We start from the raw sequence: 23,792 nt of genomic DNA on the forward strand, positions 1-23,792 counted from the left end.
GAAGACTGACTAATTATAGAGAACTACTGTACAGTCCCAAGATAGACAGACAAACTGACAGAACTGACACACCAATGTTGACTCGTAAACTCCCATTTGAACAACCACATTTTAAATGACAGAAATATTCTACTTTTATGTCGCCATCAAAAGAGAAATGACACCCTATGAAAGTAGATTTACAATTGAAATCCCAAAGGCTGTAAATGCACCATATGTGTGCTCATAAGGTGTGAACATCCTCTGAGATTGATAAATGTGTGTAATGTGCATTTATGAAAACTATATTTTAATTAGTGTTAATGCATATTCCAAGTATTTTTATCTACCGGCTCTCACAGTCTCATGTCAGAATTAGACGTTCATCCATGTTTCTCAAACGTCACATTTCAAAGTTGTTCCAAATGTCACATTTCTATGTGTTTAAGGTTAAGTTTAGCCATTATGTCACAGTTGTCGTAGTGATGAGACCAAAACGCAGCAGGTATGTGTATGCTCATCTTGACGTTTAATAAATTCAAAATGAACACCAAAATAACAAAAGAACGATCGATCAACAAAACAGTCTGGCAAGGCACAAGGCTAAACACAGAACAATCTCCCACAAATGACAAACACACCCTAATATATGGGACTCTCAATCAAAGGCAAATAGACAACACCTGCCTTCAACTGAGAGTCCCAACCCCAATTAACCAAACATAGAAACAGACACACTAGACTCAACATAGAATACATGAAAATCAAACAGTGCCCAAAAACCCCGGAATACTTAAATCAAATGCCCCTTCAACAAACACACCACCCCGAACCACATAAAACGAATACCCTCTGCCACGTCCTGACCAAACTACAATGACAATTAACCCTTATACTGGCCAGGACGTGACACATTATCTCCGAATGGTTAAGGTAAGTGTTAAGGTTTGGGATATACTTAAAACAGAAATATAAAAAACAACTTTCTATTGCTGGATTCAAATGTACAACTTTTTACCCTTTGGAATCAGAGGCAGATGCTTACGCATCCCTGTCCAAAACATCCTAGCAAAACCAAAACCTACTTGAAGGTAACAGTGCTCACTGTTTCCCCTAGTGGCCTGTTTCCATGTCATCTCCCGACGTCCTCAGACATGGTTGGACGTCGAATACTGACTTGTATCATGGGTGACCTGGCTGATTTGAATGATGCTGCCTTTGAAAAAGCCACATAGACTCATATGTCATGTTTAATTACATTGTTTTCTAGAAAGGGTTAACTGTATGGCCCCTTTGGTTAATTACTAAACATGCCTTATCTAATAACGTGATGCTATTGATAGCCTTATTAGAGCCTATAGACGTTTTTTCAGACCTTTTACACAAACTAAATACACTAAAAGCAGCAGATATTCACAGTGTTGGTTGAAGCATGAAACACATTGTCAGGGCCTCCGAGTGGCGCAGCAATCTAAGGCACTGTAGCACAGTTCTAGAGGCGTCACTACAGACCCGAGTTCGATCACAGGCTGTGTCGCAGGCGACCGGGAGACCCATGAGGCGATGCACAATTGACCCAGCGTCGTTCGGGTTAGAAAAGGGTTTGGGAAGCCGGGATGTCCCTGTACCATTACGCTCTAGCGGATTCCTTGTGGCCGGCCGTGCGCATGCATGCTGACCTCGGCTGCCAGTTGTACAGTGTTTCCTCAGACACACTGGTGTGGCTTGCTTCCGGGTTAAGGGAGCAGTGCGTTAAGAAGCAGTGCGACTTGGCAGGGTCGTTTTTCGGAGGACACATGGCTCTCGACCTTCGCCTCTCCCGAGTCCGTACGGGAGTTGCAGCGATGGGACAACACTATAATTACCAATTGGACATCACAAGTAAAAGTATACTTTTTTTATAGACACATTGTCTGTTGGTGAGAAACGTAAGCAATTTCCCCTTATTTGATCGTGCCTGAGATTGACTGAGCGAGAAAGAGATGGGTCTTGTTATAACTGCAGATACAGATAACAGATAGATATTACAGCGCAATGAAAAGTTGAAATAGAACAACGTTTTTGTGTTACTCTGTTTTCCTACTAAACCATTTACATTAAAGTGCCTGAGTGTCTGAGGAAGGGGAGACGGAGAGAGAGAGAGAGAGAGAGAAGGAGAGAGAGAGAGAGAGAGGTATAGAGAGAGAGGGGCTGAATGATAGAGGGAGAGAATCACCAATTGCAGGAAAAAGGAGAAAAAGAAAGTGAGAGACAGAACACGAGGGAGGACAGGAAGCAAGGGAGGGAGAGAATGGTAGTGATAGCAGCAAGGTCCCTGCAGAGATCAGAGTGGAGGAGACAGGGCCCCCTGCAGAGATCAGAATGGAGGAGACAGGGTCCCCTGCAGAGATCAGAAGGGAGGAGACAGGGCCCCCTGCAGAGATCAGAATGGAGGAGGAAACAGGGCCCCCTGCAGAGATCAGAATGGAGGAGGAAACAGGGCCCCCTGCAGAGATCAGAATGGAGGAGACAGGGCCCCTTGCAGAGATCAGAATGGAGGAGACAGGGCCTCCTGCAGAGATCAGAAGGGAGGAGACAGGGCCCCCTGCAGAGATCAGAAGGGAGGAGACAGGGCCCCTTGCAGAGATCAGAATGGAGGAGACAGGGCCCCTTGCAGAGATCAGAATGGAGGAGACAGGGCCTCCTGCAGAGATCAGAATGGAGGAGACAGGGCCCCCTGCAGAGATCAGAAGGGAGGAGACAGGGCCCCCTGCAGAGATCAGAAGGGAGGAGACAGACCCAAGCCAGAGCAGCATTGATCTGCAGGAATAAAGGGAGACAGCCTTAACCAGATCCATAGTAAATAGATGATTAAACTCATCGTCAATCCAGCCATGCAAATCATTCTGCTCTCAGATTAGATTAGCCTTCGTTTAATGCAACATCCTCCTCATTCCCCCTCCTCCCCCAGTAAAACTGGGCAGGAAGTCAAGAAGAAAATGGTGGTATTTACTGGCCTATAGGAGCTGAGTAAGCAGGGGAATACATAAGCCTGAACATTAGCCAGACAGACTTTGGCACCATTGCATTGACTGGGATAGCAGTTAACATCAAGAAACCAGGGCCAAACTTCTGGAGAGAGCCTGGAATGTGTGTGTGTGGCTACTGCATGTGCCTGAGGCCTTTCAATACTGTATCTCTAACCACAGCCATCTGGTCTCAGAGAGAGAGAGACAGAGAGAGAGAGAGAGAGAGAGAGAGAGAGTCAGGGTAAAGTGTGTGCTGATTATCTCTGAAAGGGGACCCTATGGCCACTGCAATAACAACCCACTCCATTCCTAACATTAAAGTGAGAGTTCACCCCCAAAATGAGTCCACAATCCACACCATCTGTTTCATATAGGACATGTAGAAAACGAGAGAGAGAGAGAGAGAGAGAGAGAGAGAGAGAGAGAGAGAGAGAGAGAGAGAGAGAACTATTTGCACATAATATGACATTTGAAATATCTTTATTCTTTTGGAACTTTTGTGAGTGTAATATTTACAATTCATTTTTATTGTTTATTTCACTTTTGTTTATTATCTACTTCACTTGCTTTGGCAATGTAAACATATGTTTCCCATGTCAATAAAGTCCTTAAATTGAAATTGAATTGAGAGAGAGATGGATGGATGGATGGATGGATGGATGGAGAGAGAGCGAGAGAGAGAAAGAGAGATAACACAACATTTGAAATGTCTCTATTCCTTTCGAGTGTAATGAGTGTAATGTTTACTGTTCATTTGTTAATGTTTATTTCACTTTTGTTAATGATCTAATTCGCTTGCTTTGGCAATGTTAACATATATTTCCCATGCCAATAAAGCCCTTAAATTGAATTGAGAGAGAGAGAGAGAGCAGAGAAAAACGAGATGAGAGAAAGAGCGAACACCGTGCGAGCAGGACCATGAAACCCTTCTCTTCTCTGACAGACCATTCTCTTCTCTGACAGACCATTCTCTTCTCTGACAGACCATTCTCTTCTCTGACAGACCATTCTCTTCTCTGACAGACCATTCTCTTCTCTGACAGACCATTCTCTTCTCTGACAGACCATTCTCTTCTCTGACAGACCGTTCTCTTCTCTAAACAGACAGACCGTTCTCTTCTCTGACAGACCATTCTCTTCTCTAAACAGACAGACCGTTCTCTTCTCTAAACAGACAGACCCTTCTCTTCTCTGACAGACAGACCGTTCTCTTCTCTAAATAGACCGTTCTCTTCTCTAAACAGACAGACCGTTCTCTTCTCTAAACACAGACCGTTTTCTTCTCTAAACAGACAGACCGTTCTCTTCTCTAAACACAGACCGTTTTCTTCTCTAAACAGACAGACCGTTCTCTTCTCTAAACAGACAGACCGTTCTCTTCTCTAAACAGACAGACCGTTCTCTTCTCTAAACAGACAGACCCTTCTCTTCTCTGACAGACAGACCCTTCTCTTCTCTGACAGACAGACCGTTCTCTTCTCTAAATAGACAGACCCTTCTCTTTAAACAGACCGTTCTCTTCTCTAAACAGACAGACCCTTCTCTTCTCTGACAGACAGACCCTTCTCTTCTCTAAATAGACCGTTCTCTTCTCTAAACAGACAGACCGTTCTCTTCTCTAAACACAGACCCTTCTCTTCTCTAAATAGACCGTTCTCTTCTCTAAACAGACAGACCGTTCTCTTCTCTAAACACAGACCGTTCTCTTCTCTAAACAGCCAGACCCTTCTCTTCTCTAAACAGACAGACCGTTCTCTTCTCTAAACAGACAGACCGTTCTCTTCTCTAAACAGACAGACCGTTCTCTTCTCTAAACAGACAGACCCTTCTCTTCTCTAAACAGACAGACCCTTCTCTTCTCTAAACAGACAGACCCTTCTCTTCTCTAAACAGACAGACCCTTCTCTTCTCTAAACAGACAGACCCTTCTCTTCTCTAAACAGACAGACCGTTCTCTTCTCTAAACAGACAGACCCTTCTCTTCTCTAAACAGACAGACCGTTCTCTTCTCTAAACAGACAGACCCTTCTCTTCTCTAAACAGACAGACCCTTCTCTTCTCTAAACAGCCAGACCCTTCTCTTCTCTAAACAGACAGACCGTTCTCTTCTCTAAACAGACAGACCGTTCTCTTCTCTAAACAGACAGACCGTTCTCTTCTCTAAACAGACAGACCGTTCTCTTTAAACAGACCGTTCTCTTCTCTAAACAGCCAGACCGTTCTCTTCTCTAAACAGACAGACCGTTCTCTTCTCTAAACAGCCAGACCGTTCTCTTCTCTAAACAGACAGACCCTTCTCTTCTCTAAACAGACAGACCGTTCTCTTCTCTAAACAGACAGACCGTTCTCTTCTCTAAACAGACAGACCCTTCTCTTCTCTAAACAGACAGACCGTTCTCTTCTCTAAACAGACAGACCGTTCTCTTCTCTAAACAGACAGACCCTTCTCTTCTCTGACAGACCCTTCTCTTCTCTAGGAGAGAGTGATAGTGACACAGCATATTTCATCCATTAAAACGTGTCTCCTCCACAGAGTGTAAAATCACCAAGCCCTACTGTAGGATCCTAATGGATTCTCTCAATAACACATCCCTACCATTCATCGCTGGACTGGCACAAGGTGTTTTATTAGCTGAGCAGGTAGTTTGAAAGAAGCAGAGAGGGAGAGAGGGACAAGGAAAGTAAGAGGGAGGGAGATAAGGAGAGAGAGATGGAGGAGGGGCCAGGGGAAAACGACTGCCACTTCTCATTAAAGCCACAATTGCAGGCATTGTTTTCAGAAAAACAGGGCCCCCCATTACAGTAAATGGGAAAATGGCACTCTTCGCCAAAAACATACTTTTTTCGAAGACAATCATGATTCAAAAAGTACATTGCCTTCGGAAAGTATTCAGACCCCTTGACTTTTTCCACATTTTGTTACGTTACAGCATTACTCTAACGTTGATTAAATAAAAACAATTCCTCAGCAATGTACACACAATAACCCATAATGACATCACAATACCCCATAATGACATCACAATACCCCATAATGACAAACAAAAACATGTTTTTATACATTTTTGCAACTGTATTACAATTGAAAAAATGAAATTTACATACGTATTCAGACCCTTTACTCAGTACTTTGTTGAAGCACCTTTGGCAGCGATTACAGCCTCGAGTCTTCTTGGGTATGACGCTACAAGCTTGGCACACCTGTATTTGGGGAGTTTCTCCCATTCTTCTCTGCAGATCCTATCAAGCACTGTCAGGTTGGATGGGGAGCGTTGCTGCACAGATATTTTCAGGTCTCTCCAGAGATCTTCGATCAGGTTCAAGTCCGGGCTCTGGCTGGGACACCCAAGGACATTCAGAGACTTGTCCCAAAGCCACTCTTGCGTTGTCCTGCGATGCGTTGTCTGTGTGTTTAGGGTTGTTGTCCTGTTGGAAGGTGAACCTTTGCCCCAGTCTGAGGTCCTGAGCGCTCTGGAGCAGGTTCTCATCAAGGATTTCCCTGTACTTTGCTCCGTTAATTTTTACCTCAAACCTCACTAGTCTCCCAGTACCTGCCAATGAAAAACATCCCCACAGTATGATGCTGCCACCATCATGCTTCACCCTAAGGATGGTGTTAGTTTTCCTCCAGACGTGACAGCTTGGCATTCAGGCCAAAGAGTTCCATCTTGGTTTCATCAGACCAGAGAATCTTGCTTCTCCTGGTCTGAGAGTCCTTTAGGTGCCTTTTGGCAAACTCAAAGCAGGCTGTCATATGCTTTGACTGAGGAGTGGCTTACGTCTGGCCACTCTGCCATAAAGGCCTGATTGGTGGAGTGCCGGAGAGATGGTTGTCCTTCTGGAAGGTCCTCCCATCTCCACAGAGGAATTCTGGAGCTCTGTCAGAGTGACCATCGGGTTCTTGGTCATTTCCCTGACCAAGGGCCATTTCCCCCGATTGTTCAGTTTGGCTGGGCGGCCAGCCCTTTGGAAGAGTCTTGGTGGTTCCAAACTTCTTCCATTTAAGAATGATGGAGGCCACTGTGTTCTTGGGGACCTTCAATGCTGCAGAAATATTTGGTCCCCTTCCCCAGATCTGTGCTTCGACACAATACTGTCTCGGAGCTCTACGGACAATTCCTTCGACCTCAGTGCTCTGACATGCACTGTCAACTGTGGGACCTTATATAGACAGGTGTGTGCATTTCCAAATAATGTCCAATTAACTGAATTTATCACAAGTGACTCCAATCAAGTTGTAGAAACATCTCAAGGATGATCAATGGAAACAGGATGCACCTGAGCTCAATTTCGGGTCTCATAGCAAAGGGTCTGAATACTTATGTAAATAAGCTATTTCTGTGTTTTTATTTCTAATAAATTTGAAAACATTTCTAAAAACTTGATTTCACTTTGTCATTATGGGGTATTGTGTGTAGCTTGATGAACATTTAAAAATTTTTTGAATAATGCTGTAGTGTAAAACAATGTGGAAAAAGTGAATTGTTCTGAATACTTTCAGAACGCACTTGTGTGCCTCCATGAGACAGCATTCACCAGCTTCAAGTAGGAATACATGGTGTCACGTAATTGATGGCTTTGTCCATTCATATATACAGTCATTGGGGGAACAGGGAAAGTCGCAGTCTGGAGGGCCCTTGAACAATTGATAAATCTACACAATATATTTTTTTACAGTAAAAACAGATTCTCGATTACTATGGAAACTTGAATTGTTTACCTTTCTCCTTTTTTTTACACTTTCACTTAATTTCTTTTACGGTCAAATTGGTCTCCGATCTCAATACACAAAATTCTCTCTCTCTCTCTCTAAATCTCTCTCTATTCAATTCAATTTAAGGGACTTTATTGGTTTGGGAAACATGTGTTTACAGTGAAATGAAATAGATAATAAACAAAAGTGAAATAAACAATAAAAAATTCAAGGAAAACATTACACAAAAGTTCCATAATAAATATTATGTCTACATGCAGTGTTATAACGATGTGCAAATAGTTAAAGTACAAAAGGGGAAAAAATAAACATAAATATGGGTTGTATTTACAATGGTGTTTGTTCTTCACTGGTTACCCTTTTCTTGTGGAAACAGGTCACAAATCTTGCTACTGTGATGGCACACTGATATTTCACCCAATAGACATGGGAGTTTATCAAAATTGGGTTGGTTTTCTAATTCTTTGTGGCTCTGTGTAATCTGAGGGAAATATGTGTCTCTAATATGGTCATACACTGGGCAGGAGGTTAGAAAGTGCAGCTCAGTTTCCACCTCATTTTGTGGGCAGTGTGCACATAGCCTGTCTTCTCTTGAGAACCAGGTCTGCCTATGGCGGCCTCTCTCAAAAACAAGGCCATGCTCCTTGAGTCTGTACATAGTCAAAGCTTTCCTTAAGTTTGGGTCAGTCACAGTGGTCAGGTATTCTACCACTGTGTACTCTCTGTTTAGGGCCAAAGAGCATTCTAATTTGCTCAGTTTTTTTGTTAATTCTTTCCAATGTGTGAAGTAATTATATTTTTGTTTTCTCATGATTTGGTCTAATTGTTTTTCTGTCCTGGGGCTATGTGGGGTCTGTTTATGTTTGTGAACAGAGCCCCAGGACCAGGTTGCTTAGGGGACTCTTCTCCAGGTTCATCTCTCTGTAGGTGATGGCTTTGTTATGGAAGGTTTGGGAAGTGCTTCCCTGCAGGTGGTTGTAGAATTGAACAGCTTTTTTCTGGAATTCGGTAATTAGCAGATATCGGCCTAATTCTGCTCTGCATGAATCATTTGGTGTAGGATATTTTTGCAGAATTCAGTGTGCAGAGTCTCATTTTTGGAGATTGTCCAATTTTAAGAATTCTTGGTTGGTGAGCGGACCCCAGACCTCACAACCATCAAGAGCAATGGGTTCTATAACTGATTCAAGTATTTTTAGCCAGATCCTAATTTGTATGTCAAATGTTATGTTCCTTTTGATGGCATAGAAGGCCCTTCTTACCTTGTCTCTCAGATCGTTCACAGCTGTGTGGAAGTTACCTGTGGCGCTGATGTTTAGGCCGAGGTATGTATAGTTTTTTGTGTGCTCTAGGGCAACGGTGTCACGATGGAATTTGTTTTTGTGGTCCTGGCAACTTGACCTTTTTTTGGAACACCATTATTTTTGTCTTACTGAGATTTACTGTCAGGGCCCAGGTCTGCCAGAATCTGTGCAGAAGATCTAGGTGCTGCTGTAGGCCCTCCTTGGTTTGGGACAGAAGCACCAGATCATCAGCAAACAGTACATATTTGACTTCAGATTCCAGTAGAGTGAGGCCGGGTGCTGCAGAATGTTCTCGTGCCCTCCCCAATTCGATGATATATAATTATGTTGAATAGGGTGGGGCTTAAGCTGCATCCCTGTCTCACCGCACCCCCTTGTGGAAAGAAATGTTTGTGTTTATTGTAACCACACACTTGTTATTTGTGTACATGGATTTTATAATGTTGTATGTTTTCCCCCAACACCACTTTCCATCCATTTTTATAGCAGATCCTCATACCAAATTGAGTCAAGAGCGTTTTAGAAATCAACAAAGCATGAGAAGACTTTGCCTTTGTTTATATTTGTCAATTTGACATTTGCTCAGTACATTGATGCTCAGTACATTTACTGTGGAAATGTACGAGTCTGCTGGAAATGATAACGTAGAGGATTTTCCCAAGGTTGCTGTTGATGCATATCCCACGGTAGTTATTGGGGTCAAATTTGTCTCCACTTTTGTGGATTGGGGTGATCAGTCCTTAGTTCCAAATATTGGGGACTATGACAGAGCTAAGGAAATTGTTAGAGTGTTAGTATAGCCAATTGGAATTTGTGGTCTGTATATTTTATCATTTCATTGAGGATACCATCAACACCTTACAGGCCTTTTGGGGTTGGAGGGTTTATATTTTGTCCTGTAGTTCATTCAATGTAATTGGAGAATCAAATGGGTTCTGCTAGTCTTTAATAGTTGATTCTAAGATTTGTATTTGATCATGTATATGTTTTTGCTGTTTGCTCTTTGTTCTTTGTTATAGGGACAAAAAGATTGGAGAAGTGGTTTACCCATACATCTCCATTGTGGATAGATAATTCTTTATGTTGTTGTTTGTTTAGTGTTTCCCAATTTTCCCAGAAGTGGTTAGATTCTATGGATTCTTCAGTTACATTGAGCTGATTTGTGACGTGCTGTTCCTTATTTTTCCGAAGTGTATTTCTGTATTGTTTTAGTGATTCACCATGGTGAAGGCGTGGACTCAGGTTTTCTGGGTCTCTGTTTTTGGTTGGATAGGTTTCTCAATTTATTTCTTAGGTTTTTGCATTCTTCATCAAACCATTTGTCAATGTTGTTAATTTTCTTCGGTTTTCTGTTTGTCATTTTTAGATTTGATAGGGAAGCTGAAAGGTCAAATATACTGTTTAGATTTTACCCTATTACAGTTGAACGCTTTGTCCAGGAAGTTGTCTAAAAGGGATTGAATTTGTTTTTGCCTAATTGTTTTTTTGGTAGGTTTCCACAATACATTCCTTCCATCCATAGCATTTCTTAATATTATTCAGTTCCTTTGGCTTTGATGGCTCATGACTGAGTATTGCTCTGTTCAAGTAGACTGTGATTTTGCTGTGATCTGATAGGGGTGTCAGACTGAGAATGCTCTGAGAGGTTCTGGGTTGAGGTCAGTAATAAAGTAGTCTACAGTACAACTGCCAAGAGATGGTGTACCTACCATAGTAGTCCCCTTGAAGCCTTCCATTGACTATGAACATTCCCAGTGTGCGACAGAGCTGCAGGAGTTGTGACCCGTTCTTGTCGGTTATGTTGTCATATGGGGGAGGGAATGATGTCCCCTCCAGGTAGATTCTGGCATTTAGGTCGCCACAGACTAGTACATGTCCCAGGGCCCCCCTCCAGGATGGAGAAGCTGTCTTCATTCAAGTATGGGGATTCTAATTGGGGGATATAGGTAGCACACAGGAGGACATTTTTCTCTGTTAAGATAATTTCCTTTTGAATTTCTAGCCAAATGTAAAATGTTCCTGTTTTGATTAATTTAATAGAGTGGGTTAGGTCTGCTCTATACCAAATTAGCATAACCCCTGAGTCTCTTCCCTGTTTCACACTTGGTCGTTTGGTGGATGGGACTACCAGCTCTCTGTAACCTAAAGGGCAACCAGTGGGTCCATCTCCTCTATACCAGGTTTCTTGTAGAATGACAATGTCTGTATTTCCGATTTCTTTGATGAAGTCCAGGTTCCTGCTCTTTAGGCCAAAGGCAGATGACCTCAGACCTTGGATATTCCAGGATGAGATAGTGAAGGCTTTGTGTCCCATAAAGTGTCCAATGTTGTTAGTCGTGTGTTCTGGCCTCAGGCCAGTAAGTGTGAGCAGAGCCTGCTCGAGTATCTGGTACATACCATTGGCCTGGGATAGTGTAAGAGTGGGGGTTGGGCCTGTTTGCCTGCTCACGGCCTGGGCGTATGTGTCACTTCCATGTTGAGGTCCCACCGGTCTGGGACAGTGTATTGCTGGTCTGGGCGGAGTGTCTATTGATCTGTTGCTCCTGTGTGAAGTGTTGGGGCTGAGTTTGAGGGCGTTGTCCTTTAGGGTCCGGGCAAAGGAGGGCACTGCTGCCTTTTAGAGGTGGACCTGGTCATAAAGACTGTTCAATTCCAGGGTGGAGTGGTGGGCCAGGTAAACATTTGGTTTTGAGGCTCAGTCCAGGGAAATACTTTTACCCGCTGTAAGGTAGCAGGGTGGAAGTCTTTTCAGGGTAGCAAGGTGGAGATAACCACTTGTGTGTTGGGGAAAGTAGAATAATCTTTTTCAATCACTCCTTTGAGTAATGTGGATACCCGTTCCTGCTGTAATCTCAGGTCGTTTGTGCCTGTGTGTATTATTATGTGGCTAGGTGAACCTAGTTGGTCCTCAGACTGAAGGTCTAGGGAAAACTGGGTGTTTGGACACCAGAGTTTAGATACACTGTTTGAGAAAAAGTTTATTTTCTTGCATATATTTCCCATTTGAGTCCATATGGAGTGCAATCTGTGGCTTGTGTATGTCCTCAGTGGGTGTGGGGGGGTCGTCAGGAGGGCTATCAGGGTGGCTGACAGGGGGGATGCTGAGAGGGGGGAATATTCTGGGCTTGGGGTTCTTCATTTGTCTGTTCTGCTGTGGTGTCGAGACTTTAGTCGGGAGCTGAGGTTCTGCTGTTCTGCTGGCTTCTCAGTAGGGGTGGCCACCTCTCTAATGAGTTGTTCTCTGTGACATGCCATCCCCCTCACCCTTTCCTCCAGCAGTCTGATCCTCTCCTCTAGCGCTCTGTTCTGCTCCTGCTCTTTCTCCTGTTGATGTTGTCGCACTACAGTCCAGAGTGCAGATATGCCTCTCTCCACCTCCAGCTCTCCGGATCTGGTTGAGGTGGTGTTGTTGAGCTGACGGATTTTGTTGTGCTGACGAGTGTGTTTACCTTCTGTTCCAGCTCCACCTGCCTTACCTCCAGCTGGGTGTATTTATCCTTCATTTCAATGAGGGGGTGGTACTCTGTGCTGGGAGGTTGACTTTCCACTGGGGGTTGCTCATCTGTGGGGTTGTATAATGAAGAGGTCTGGTCTGACCCGCTCGGGGTGGGGGTATCTTTCTCAACGGAGAGCTTATCCTGCTGAGCTCTCTCTTTGATTATGTGAAAGTCCAACTGAAACTGTTTGGGGTTGCCCTGTACCATTACTGTTTGAGATTTGTACACATTCACATTTCCTGACTCAGAGTCCTCGTTGTCTAGTATCCTGAGTTTCTTCCCATCGGTAACACCTCCCCCCCCCCCCAACAAAGGGGTAGTGTGCTAATATAGCACTGTGTTATGCCAGGGGATGGTCTGTGTGGAATTTATTTTATTTAACCTTTATTTAACTAGGCAAGTCAGTTAAGAAGAAATTCTTATTTTACAATGAAGGCCCAGGAACAGTGGGTTAACTGCCTTGTTCAGGGGCAGAACCACAGACCTTCATCCCATCAGCTCGGGGATTCGATCCAGCAACCTTTCGGAAGATAAAGTTGCTTATGTTCCCATTTTTATAACAGTCAGCAAAAAGTGTCTCTTGATTTTCCATAAGGAACTTCATTTTGTACTCTTTTCATGCCTTAACATGTTTTACATAGAGATTGTACTGTATTTTAATTACCTCTGAACAGCGGGAGGATGCTTCAAAGCCCTCTGCATTTGGTTGAGGTAGACTGTGTGACTCTCCTGCCATTGTTGGGCTCAAGGGCTTCGACACCTCTCATGTCAGTGCTAATTGAAGCACTGTGATGTCCCGGGTAGAACAAGAGAAGCTAGAACCCCATATAAAGAATGGCCAAGTTAATTGAAATGCTTCATTATGTGGGCTCCCGTGTGGTGCAGCGGTCTAAGGCACTGCATCTCAGTGCTAGAGGCGTCACTGCAGACACCCTGGTTCCAACCAGGCTGTATCACAACCGGCCAGGATTGGGAGTCCCACAGGGCGGAGCACAATTGGCCCAGATGTCGTCCAGGTTAGGGTTTGGCCGGTGTAGGCCGTCATTGCAAATAAGAATTTGTTCTTAACTGACTTGCCTAGTAAAGGTTAAAATACAAAATACCCAGTAACAAAGTACCCAGACGCTAAGGAATCTGTCTGAAGTTATTCTCATAGTATTATTGACTTTGTTGTAAAGTTTCAGGTAAAAAAGTTTTATTTCAAACAACCTGCACTCTTCCATATTCTCTCCTTCTCACCTCCCTCTCTCCTACTCACCTCCCTCTCTCCTTTCTCTCTCTTCTTCTCCCTTCTTCTTTCCCCCTTCTAAATCTCATTTTTTTCAGAGGGCATTGCAGGTTGCTTAGAAACCTTCTCAACATCTTGTTGGGGGTGATTATTCCAGACCAAAGCAGCAGAGCTGGAGCTTTACAAGGAGGGCAGCCTCCCTCGTCTGTGTGGAGCCCAGATAGTGGCTCAAAAACATTCCTCTCTCTCTCTTAATTGACTGTCAGACTGAAGTCAGACTGAAGCCATTATGAGGAAAGAAGAGTCATATTTTCCCATGCTTCACATTACAATGTGTGACTGGCTAATGGATGAAGGACTCAAGACTTCTGTTACACTCACACCAGCAGGGGGATTGTTTCTGGATAATTGGTGTGAATTTATGGCCTGTGTGAATGTGAGTGTGGCTGTCTGTATGTGTATGTGGCTATGTGTGCGGGGATGTGGCTGTGTGTGTATGTGTGTACGTGGCTGTGTGTGTAGCTGTGTGTGCTTGTTTGTACAAGTACGGGTGTGTCCCGTACCTTTCCTCTCTGTTCTGCCCCACACACACTCGTCCTCCGTGGCGCGGGGTGGGGTTGCTGCAGGACCTCTGTCGGACCTGGAAGCCAATGCCACAGCTGGTGCTACAGGGGACCCACAGAGTCCAGGGGCTCCACACACCATTCCTATGGAGACACCACAGAACACAAGGTTACACACACACAGAGTGAGAGGTGTAGATAAAGATAGAACACTTGCTATTCAGTAAATGTTTCTGCTATCCAATAAAATATACACTGCATTTCATGTATTATCCTGAACATGAACTGTAAGCTTTCAGTGTCTGTGTGAGCAGAGAGCAGATGGAATGACTGACATATACCAATGGACGGACAGACAGACGGACAGACAGAACACTAAACAGACAGACAGAACAATACAGACAGACAGAACACTAAACAGACAGACAGAACAATACAGACAGACAGACAGAACACTAAACAGACAGACAGAACAATACAGACAGACAGACAGACAGACAGAACACTAAACAGACAGACAGAACACTAAACAGACAGACAGAACAATACATACAGACAGACAGACAGAACACTAAACAGACAGACAGAACAATACAGACAGACAGACAGAACACTAAACAGACAGACAGAACACTAAACAGACAGACAGAACAATACATACAGACAGACAGACAGACAGACAGACAGACAGACAGACAGACAGACAGACAGACAGACAGACAGACAGACAGACAGACAGACAGACAGAACACTAAACAGACAGACAGACAGACAGACAGACAGACAGACAGACAGACAGACAGACAGACAGACAGAACACTAAACAGACAGACAGAACAATACAGACAGACAGACAGACAGAAATAAAGAAAGAAAGAAAGAAAGAACACTAAACAGACAGACAGAACAATACAGACAGACAGAACAATACAGACAGACAGACAGACAGACAGACAGACAGACAGACAGACAGACAGACAGACAGACAGACAGACAGACAGACAGACAGACAGAACAATACAGACAGACAGACAGAACAATACAGACAGACAGACAGACAGACAGACAGAACAATACAGACAGACAGACAGACAGACAGACAGACAGACAGACAGACAGACAGACAGACAGACAGACAGACAGACAGACAGACAGACAGACAGACAGACTATATACCTGGAGCAGTTGGCGACCTCCACGCTGAGTCCGTGACAGGACTGACCCCCACACTGGGGTGTGGGATTATCACAAGGCCTGGTCCTACACAGGCAGGAACCAGCACTGGCCCCATCAGTATGGCTACAGGCCCCCCAGCCTGTCCATGGCCCAAACCCTCCATCCAACGTCACGTTACGCACCTGGGGAGATCACAGGAGAGGAGGGAGAAAATACTTCAAACTAGGGTGGATGTCAACAGAAAAGAAAGAAGGACATAGGGACAGAGAGAACGAGAGAGATTAAAATCTAATGCACCATGGGTAATACACAGGGAAGGAGTTGGAATAGGGGGAGAAGTTTGGGGAGGATGGCGGGAATAGTTAGGGAGAGAGATAAATATGCATTATCAGGAAAGATGACTAAAACTGGTATTCATAAGGGTAATACATGATAGTGTAATCATTAGAGATATAGAGATACAGAGATACAGAGATACAGAGATACAGAGATACAGAGATACAGAGATATAGAGATATAGAGATATAGAGATATAGAGATACAGAGATAGATAGATAGATAGATAGATAGATAGATAGATAGATAGATAGATAGATAGATAGATAGATAGATAGATAGATAGATAGATAGATAGATAGATAGAGATATAGATAGATAGATAGTGATATAGAGATAGAGAGATAGAGAGATATAGAGATATAGATATATATAGAGAGAGATATAGATATATGGAGATATAGAGATATGGAGATATAGAGATATAGACATAGAGATATAGAGATGGAGAGATATAGATATATAGAGATATAGATATAGAGAGATATAGAGATATAGAGATATATATAGAAATATATGGAGATATAGAGATATAGAGATAGATATAGAGATAGAGAGATAGATATATAGAGAGAGAGATATAGTAACATGGAGATACGGAGATATAGATATAGAGAGATATAGAGATATAGAGAGATATAGATATATAGAGATATAGACATAGAGAGATAGAGAGAGAGATAGATAGATAGATAGAGAGATATAGATAGATAGAGAGATATAGATATATGGAGATATAGATATATGGAGATATAGATATATGGAGATATAGAAATATAGAGATATAGAGATAGAGATATTGTCACGATTCCCACCGACGGTGGCGCCTCCTCCTGCTCGGGTGGCGCTCGGCGGTCGTCGTCACCGGCCTATTAGCTACCACTGATTCCCTTTTTGGTTTTCCCTTTTTGGTTTTGTGCACCTGTGTTTAGTTTGGTTAATTAGCGGGGCTATTTATGTTAGCTGGTCCGCTTCCGTGTTGTGCGGGATTATTTCTATTGTGACGGTTCATGTTCGTGTCGGCGCTATTTTACGCCGTGTGTACTTTCTCCCCTGTGTTTGGGAATATTTTGTTTGATGAGTGAGTGTACATTAAATACGCCACTACCCTGTACTCGCTGCTTCCTGTGCCTCATTCCTTCACCACGACTGCCAATCCGTTACAGAATCCCGCACCACGAAAAGGCATGGAATCAGCAGGAGCAGCGGCCACCCCTGTCCCCTCGATGGAGGAACGCGTCCTCCACCACACTACGGTCCTCCACTGCATAGGAAGCGCGATGGACCAGATGATGGAGAGGATGGACAGATGGGATAGAAGTGGTCTCCTCTCTCCACCTCCGGCTCCTCCGATACAGCCACCTCCTCCTCCCACTACGTCTGGCTCAGGCGCGCTTCGTTTGGCGCTCCCGAGGGAGTATGATGGGGCGGCGGCTGGGTGCCAGGGATTTCTGCTCCAGCTCGAGCTGTACCTGGCCACCGTCAGACCTGCTCCCTCAGGAGAGGAGAGCGTGAGTGCCCTCGTTTCCTGCCTGACGGGCCGAGCTCTGGAGTGGGCTAATGCGGTCTGGAATGGCCCAGACTCGGCGAGGGACCATTATCCAGAGTTCACCCGCCACTTTCGGGCCGTGTTCGACCACCCTCCGGAAGGAAGAGCGGCGGGTGAACGGCTGTTCCACGTCAGGCAGGAGACGAGGAGCGCTCAAGACTTCGCGTTGGAGTTCAGGACCTTGGCTGCTGGGGCGGGGTGGAACGACAGGGCCCTCATAGACCACTATAGATGCAGTCTCCGGGCGGACGTCCGCAGGGAGCTGGTCTGTCGAGATGCAGCTCTATCCCTGGACGAGCTCATCGACATGTCCATTCGTTTGGACAATCTGCTGGCTGCCCGCGGGCGTTCGGAGAGGGTCCTGCCCATTCCACCTCAGTGCACCCCTGCCCCTACCCCTATGGAGGTGGGGGGGGCCGTGCCAAGGGGCACCGGAGGAGCTGGCTCCTCCTGCACCAGCTGTGGTTGGAGAGGACACACGGCCGACCGGTGCCGGAGGATCCAGTCGGGGAGTCGAGAGGGCAGGCAGAACACTTCTCGGTCACCCCAGGTGAGTCAGCACCAGATTCACCCAGAACCCCCTGTTGGTCACGTGTTCTTACCTGTTTTGTTTTCTAATTTTTTCCCCTCTTCCCAGCATAGGGCGCTAGTCGATTCAGGCGCAGCTGGGAACTCTATGGATCGTGGACTTGCCATTAAGCTGGGCATTCCGCGGGTGCCGTTAGATTCCCCCTTCCCCGTGCACTCCCTAGATAGTCGACCATTAGGGTCAGGGCTAGTCAGGGAGTCTACGGTGCCACTGGACATGGTAACGCAGGGGAATCATAAGGAACGCATTAGTTTTTTCCTTATTGATTCGCCTGCGTTTGTGCGATAGACCTCCAGGTTAACGCTGCGCTTCCCAAGAGTCACGTGTACCCCTTGTCACAGGAGGAGACAGCGGCTATGGAGACATATGTCACTGAATCCCTGGGACAGGGGTACATTCGGCCCTCCATCTCACCCGCCTCTTCGAGTTTCTTTTTTGTGAAGAAAAAGGAGGGAGGTCTGCGTCCGTGCATTGATTACAGAGGTCTAAACGCTATCACGGTGGGGTTTAGTTACCCACTACCTCTCATCGCTACGGCAGTGGAATCATTTCACGGAGCAAAGTTCTTCACGAAACTGGATCTCAGGAGCGCGTATAACCTGGTGCGTATCAAGAAGGGAGACGAGTGGAAAACCGCCTTTAGTACCACATCGGGCCATTATGAGTACCTCGTCATGCCGTATGGGTTGAAAAATGCTCCAGCCGTCTTTCAATCCTTTGTTGACGAGATTCTCAGGGACCTGCACGGGCAGGGCGTGATTGTCTATATCGATGACATTCTGATATATTCCGCCACCCGCTCCGCGCATGTGTCCCTGGTGTGCAAGGTGCTTGGTAGACTGCTGGAGCATGACCTATACGTTAAGGCTGAGAAATGTGTGTTTTCCAAACGAGCCGTTTCCTTTCTGGGTTATCGCATTTCCACCACGGGGGTGGTGATGGAGTGTGACCGCGTTAAGGCCGTGCGTAATTGGCCGACTCCAACCTCGGTGAAGGAGGTGCAGCGGTTCTTAGGCTTTGCCAATTACTACCGGAGGTTTATCCGGGGTTTTGGCCAGGTAGCGGCTCCCATTACCTCACTGCTGAAGGGGGGGCCGGTGCGTTTGCGATGGTCGACGGAGGCGGAGGGAGCCTTCAAGAAGTTGAAGACCCTGTTCACCGACGCACCTGTGTTGGCGCACCCGGACCCGTCTCTAGCATTCATAGTGGAGGTGGACGCATCCGAGGCTGGGGTGGGTGCCGTGCTATCACAGCGCTCGGGTACGCCATCGAAACTCCGCCCCTGCGCTTTCTTTTCGAAGAAGCTCAGTTCGGCGGAGCGTAACTATGATGTGGGGGACAGGGAGTTGCTAGCGGTGGTAAAAGCTTTGAGGGTGTGGCGGCACTGGCTTGAGGGGGCTAAACACCCCTTTCTCATCTGGACCGACCACCGAAACCTGGAGTTCATCCGGGCAGCGAGGAGACTGAATCCGCGTCAGGCAAGGTGGGCCATGTTCTTCGCCCGGTTTAGGTTCACTATCTCCTATAGACCGGGTTCCCTTAACACTAGAGCCGACGCGCTGTCCCGTCTCTATGACACGGAGGACCGGCCCATCGATCCAACTCCCATCATTCCAGCGTCTAGGCTGGTGGCACCGGTGGTATGGGAGGTGGACGTGGACATCGAGCGGGCATTAGTGTTGGAACCTGCGCCTGCGCAGGTTCCCGTGGGTCGCATGTATGTGCCGCTCGGTGTTCGTGATCGTTTGATTCGATGGGCGCACACGCTACCTACGGCGGGTCATCCTGGTGTGGCGAGGACAGTGCGGAGTCTCAGGGGGAAGTACTGGTGGCCCACCTTGGCTAAGGACGTGAGGTCCTATGTCTCTTCCTGTTCGGTGTGCGCTCAGAGTAAGGCTCCTAGGCATCTACCGAGAGGGAAGTTACAGCCCCTCCCCGTTCCACAACGGCCATGGTCGCACCTGTCTATAGATTTCTTGACAGATCTTCCCCCCTCTCAGGGGAACACTGCGATTCTGGTGGTTGTGGATCGGTTCTCTAAGTCCTGCCGTCTCCTCCCATTGCCCGGTCTCCCTACGGCCCTGCAGACTGCGGAGGCCCTATTTACCCACGTCTTCCGGCACTACGGGGTGCCGGAGGACATTGTCTCTGATCGAGGTTCCCAGTTCACATCCAGGGTCTGGAGGGCGTTTATGGAGCGGCTGGGGGTCTCGGTCAGTTTGACCTCCGGTTTTCACCCCGAGAGCAATGGGCAGGCGGAGAGGGTGAACCAGGAGGTGGGCAGGTTTCTGAGGTCGTATTGCCAGGACCGGCCAGGGGAGTGGGCGAGGTACATTCCCTGGGCTGAGTTAGCCCAGAACTCACTTCGCCACTCCTGTACTAACATGTCACCCTTTCAGTGTGTTTTGGGTTACCAGCCGGTCCTGGCACCATGGCACCGGAGTCAGACCGAGGCTCCTGCGGTGGAGGACTGGGTACAGCACTCCAAGGAGACCTGGAGAGCCGTCCAGGACTCACTAAAGGAGGCCAGTGCGCGGCAGAAGAGGAGTGCTGACCGCCACCGCAGTGAGGCGCCCGTGTTCGCACCGGGAGACAGGGTCTGGCTCTCGACCCGGAACCTGCCCCTCCGCGTGCCCTGCCGGAAGCTGGGGCCGCAGTGTGTGGGGCCCTTTAAAGTCCTGAGGAGGATAAACGAGGTGTGTTATCGGTTACAACTCCCTTCCTATTACCGTATTAACCCCTCGTTTCATGTGTCTCTCCTCAGGCCGGTGGTAGCTGGTCCCCTGCAGGAAGGTGAGGTGCTGGAGGTCCCTCCACCCCCTCTGGACATCGGGGGGTCGCCGGCGTACAGCGTACGGGCCATTCTGGACTCGAGACGCCGGGCGAGGGGCCTGCAGTACCTCGTGGACTGGGAGGGGATGGCCCGGAGGAGAGGTGCTGGGTGCCGGCGGAGGACGTCTTGGACCCATCCATGTTGAAGGATTTCCATCGCCTCCGTCCGGATCGCCCTCCGGGTCGTCCTCGAGGCCGGTGTCGGCGCGCTGCGGGAGCCGCGCGTCAGGAGGGGGGTACTGTCACGATTCCCACCGATGGTGGCGCCTCCTCCTGCTCGGGTGGCGCTCGGCGGTCGTCGTCACCGGCCTATTAGCTACCACTGATTCCCTTTTTGGTTTTCCCTTTTTGGTTTTGTGCACCTGTGTTTAGTTTGGTTAATTAGCGGGGCTATTTATGTTAGCTGGTCCGCTTCCGTGTTGTGCGGGATTATTTCTATTGTGACGGTTCATGTTCGTGTCAGCGCTATTTTACGCCGTGTGTACTTTCTCCCCTGTGTTTGGGAATATTTTGTTTGATGAGTGAGTGTACATTAAATACGCCACTACCCTGTACTCGCTGCTTCCTGTGCCTCATTCCTTCACCACGACTGCCAATCCGTTACAGATATAGAGATATAGATATAGAGATAGATATATGGAGATATGGAAATCTAGAGATAGAGAGATATATAGATATATGGAGATATCCCCCCCAAAAAAGATATAGATGTACAATTGTAAAGTGGTTGTTCCACTGGATATCATAAGGTGAATGCACCAATTTGTAAGTCACTCTGGATAAGAACATCTGCTAAATGACGTAAATGTAAATGTAAATGTAGAGATATAGAGATAGAGATATGGAGATATGGAAATATATATATATATATAGAGAGAGAGAGAGAGAGAGAGAGAGAGAGAGAGAGAGAGAGAGAGAGAGAGAGAGAGAGAGAGAGAGAGAGAGAGAGAGAGAGAGAGAGAGAGAGAGAGAGAGAGAGAGAGAAACTCTGAGATGTATCCAAAGGAGGCAATATATGAATTAAAAGAGAGTATGATTTTTTAAATTATAATTAACAAGGGATCAAACACATAGTACAGCTTAGTAAAACACAACGGAAATTAATGAAATTATTCACATACATATTTACTCATATATACGCAGGTGAGCATGTCCATTTGTATAAAACAGAAAACGGTGCATTGTTTTGATAGCAATGTGTTAGCCATACGGGCTAAGTATGGAAACCAATGATGTGTGAATCAACACCACAGGTGATATGAGCCACGTAATGGTTACATCTTTGTGTGAAGAGGCTTGGTATGTTACTGCTTTGGTGGGAACTGAAATAAAATATGCCCTTCTATTATTGGTAATTGAACCCAGTCAACAGTCTAAATGGGAAGACCTTACTATGAGAGAAGCACATTCTAATGAATGGAGAGAGAAGATGCAGAGAGAGAGAACAGAGAGGGAAAGAACAGAGAGGAAGCGAGAGAGAGAGAGAGCAAAAGAGAGAGAGGGAGGAAGAGAGAGGGAGGAAGAGAGAAAGAGCAGAGAGAGGAAGCGAAAGAGAGAGAGAGAGAGAGAGAGAGAGAGAAAGAGAGAGAAAGAGAGAGAGAGGAGGGGAGCAGAGAAAGAGAGAGGAAGACAGAGAGAGAGAGAGCGAGAGAAAGAAAAAAGAGACGGGGAGCAAAGAGAGAGACCAGAGAGTAGAAGAGAGAGAGTGAGGGGAGGGAGACAGATAAAGAAGCGTGTAATTTCTGGTAATGAGATGAAAGGCTAAAATAGATGCTAATGAGATGAAAGGCTAGAATATATGCTAATGAAATGAAAGGCTAGAATAGATGGTAATGAGATGAAAGGCTAGAATAGATGCTAATGAGATGAAAGGCTAGAATAGATGGAAATGTGATGAAAGGCTAGAATAGATGGTAATGAAATGAAAAGCTAGAATAGATGCTAATGAGATGAAAGGCTAGAATAGATGGTAATGAGATGAAAGGCTAGAATAGATGCTAATGTGATGAAAGGCTAGAATAGATGGTAATGAGATGAAAGGCTAGAATAGATGCTAATGTGATGAAAGGCTAGAATAGATGGTAATGAGATGAAAGGCTAGAATAGATGGTAATGTGATGAAAGGCTAGAATAGATGCTAATGTGATGAAAGGCTAGAATAGATGCTAATGAGATGAAAGGCTAGAATAGATGGTAATGAGATGAAAGGCTAGAATAGATGCTAATGAGATGAAAGGCTAGAATAGATGGTAATGAGATGAAAGGCTAGAATAGATGGTAATGGGATGAAAGGCTAGAATAGATGCTAATGTGATGAAAGGCTAGAATAGATGCTAATGAGATGAAAGGCTAGAATAGATGCTAATGAGATGAAAGGCTAGAATAGATGGATGGACAAAATAATTATATTTTGCTGCTGAGGCGAGATCCAGATAAAGCAATCGTTTGTGGTGGGAAGAAACGTGTTTTGTATATCATATAATCTAGGAAACATCACAGCAAGAATAATTTATTATTTCACGGTTTCAGTGGAATTGCATCAGCAGACTTCTCTGTTTTCTCTATCATTTCTCAATAGGTAATTGTTTCATTCTTGGGTTTGAAATCAATATGCTGTATAGTGGGAAGGAATGGGATGCCTTCATTCATTCTATTTCAGGTTCAATTTGAAATGTTAAAAACATAAGGTGAATATGATGCTTCCATTCTATTTCAGGTTCAGTTTGAAATGTTAAAAACACAAGATGAATAGGATGCTTCCATTCTATTTCAGGTTCAGTTTGAAATGTTAAAAACATAAGGTGAATAGGATGCTTCCATTCTATTTCAGGTTCAGTTTGAAATGTTAAAAACATAAGGTGAATAGGATGCTTCCATTCTATTTCAGGTTCAGTTTGAAATGTTAAAAACATAAGGTGAATAGGATGCCTTCATTCTATTTCAGGTTCAGTTTCATTGCCTAAAAAAGACATTCGGTGAACATCGTGACTAATATTTATTTTTACTTTAGTTCAAAC

At 45.6% G+C, this 23,792-nt stretch overlaps 1 protein-coding gene across 3 annotated transcripts in view; it reads right to left on the bottom strand.

Moving 5' to 3' along the window:
- LOC106590611 (semaphorin-5A) overlaps nt 1-23,792 on the bottom strand; it is a 350,252-nt gene that overhangs the window by 85,079 nt on the left and 241,381 nt on the right. For all 3 annotated transcript variants that reach the window (XR_006762699.1, XM_045710702.1, XM_045710701.1), the window contains exons 13-14: nt 15,470-15,651; nt 14,294-14,437 (exon numbers count right to left, since the gene is read on the bottom strand). Coding sequence is in view for 2 of the 3 variants with exons in the window: in XM_045710702.1 (XP_045566658.1) it covers nt 14,294-14,437; nt 15,470-15,651 (326 nt within the window). In the remaining variant the exon portion in view is untranslated. The remainder of the gene's footprint in view (nt 1-14,293; nt 14,438-15,469; nt 15,652-23,792) is intronic.

The sequence above is a fragment of the Salmo salar genome, chromosome ssa29 (genome assembly GCF_905237065.1).
Source record: "Salmo salar chromosome ssa29, Ssal_v3.1, whole genome shotgun sequence".
NCBI lineage: Eukaryota > Metazoa > Chordata > Actinopteri > Salmoniformes > Salmonidae > Salmo > Salmo salar.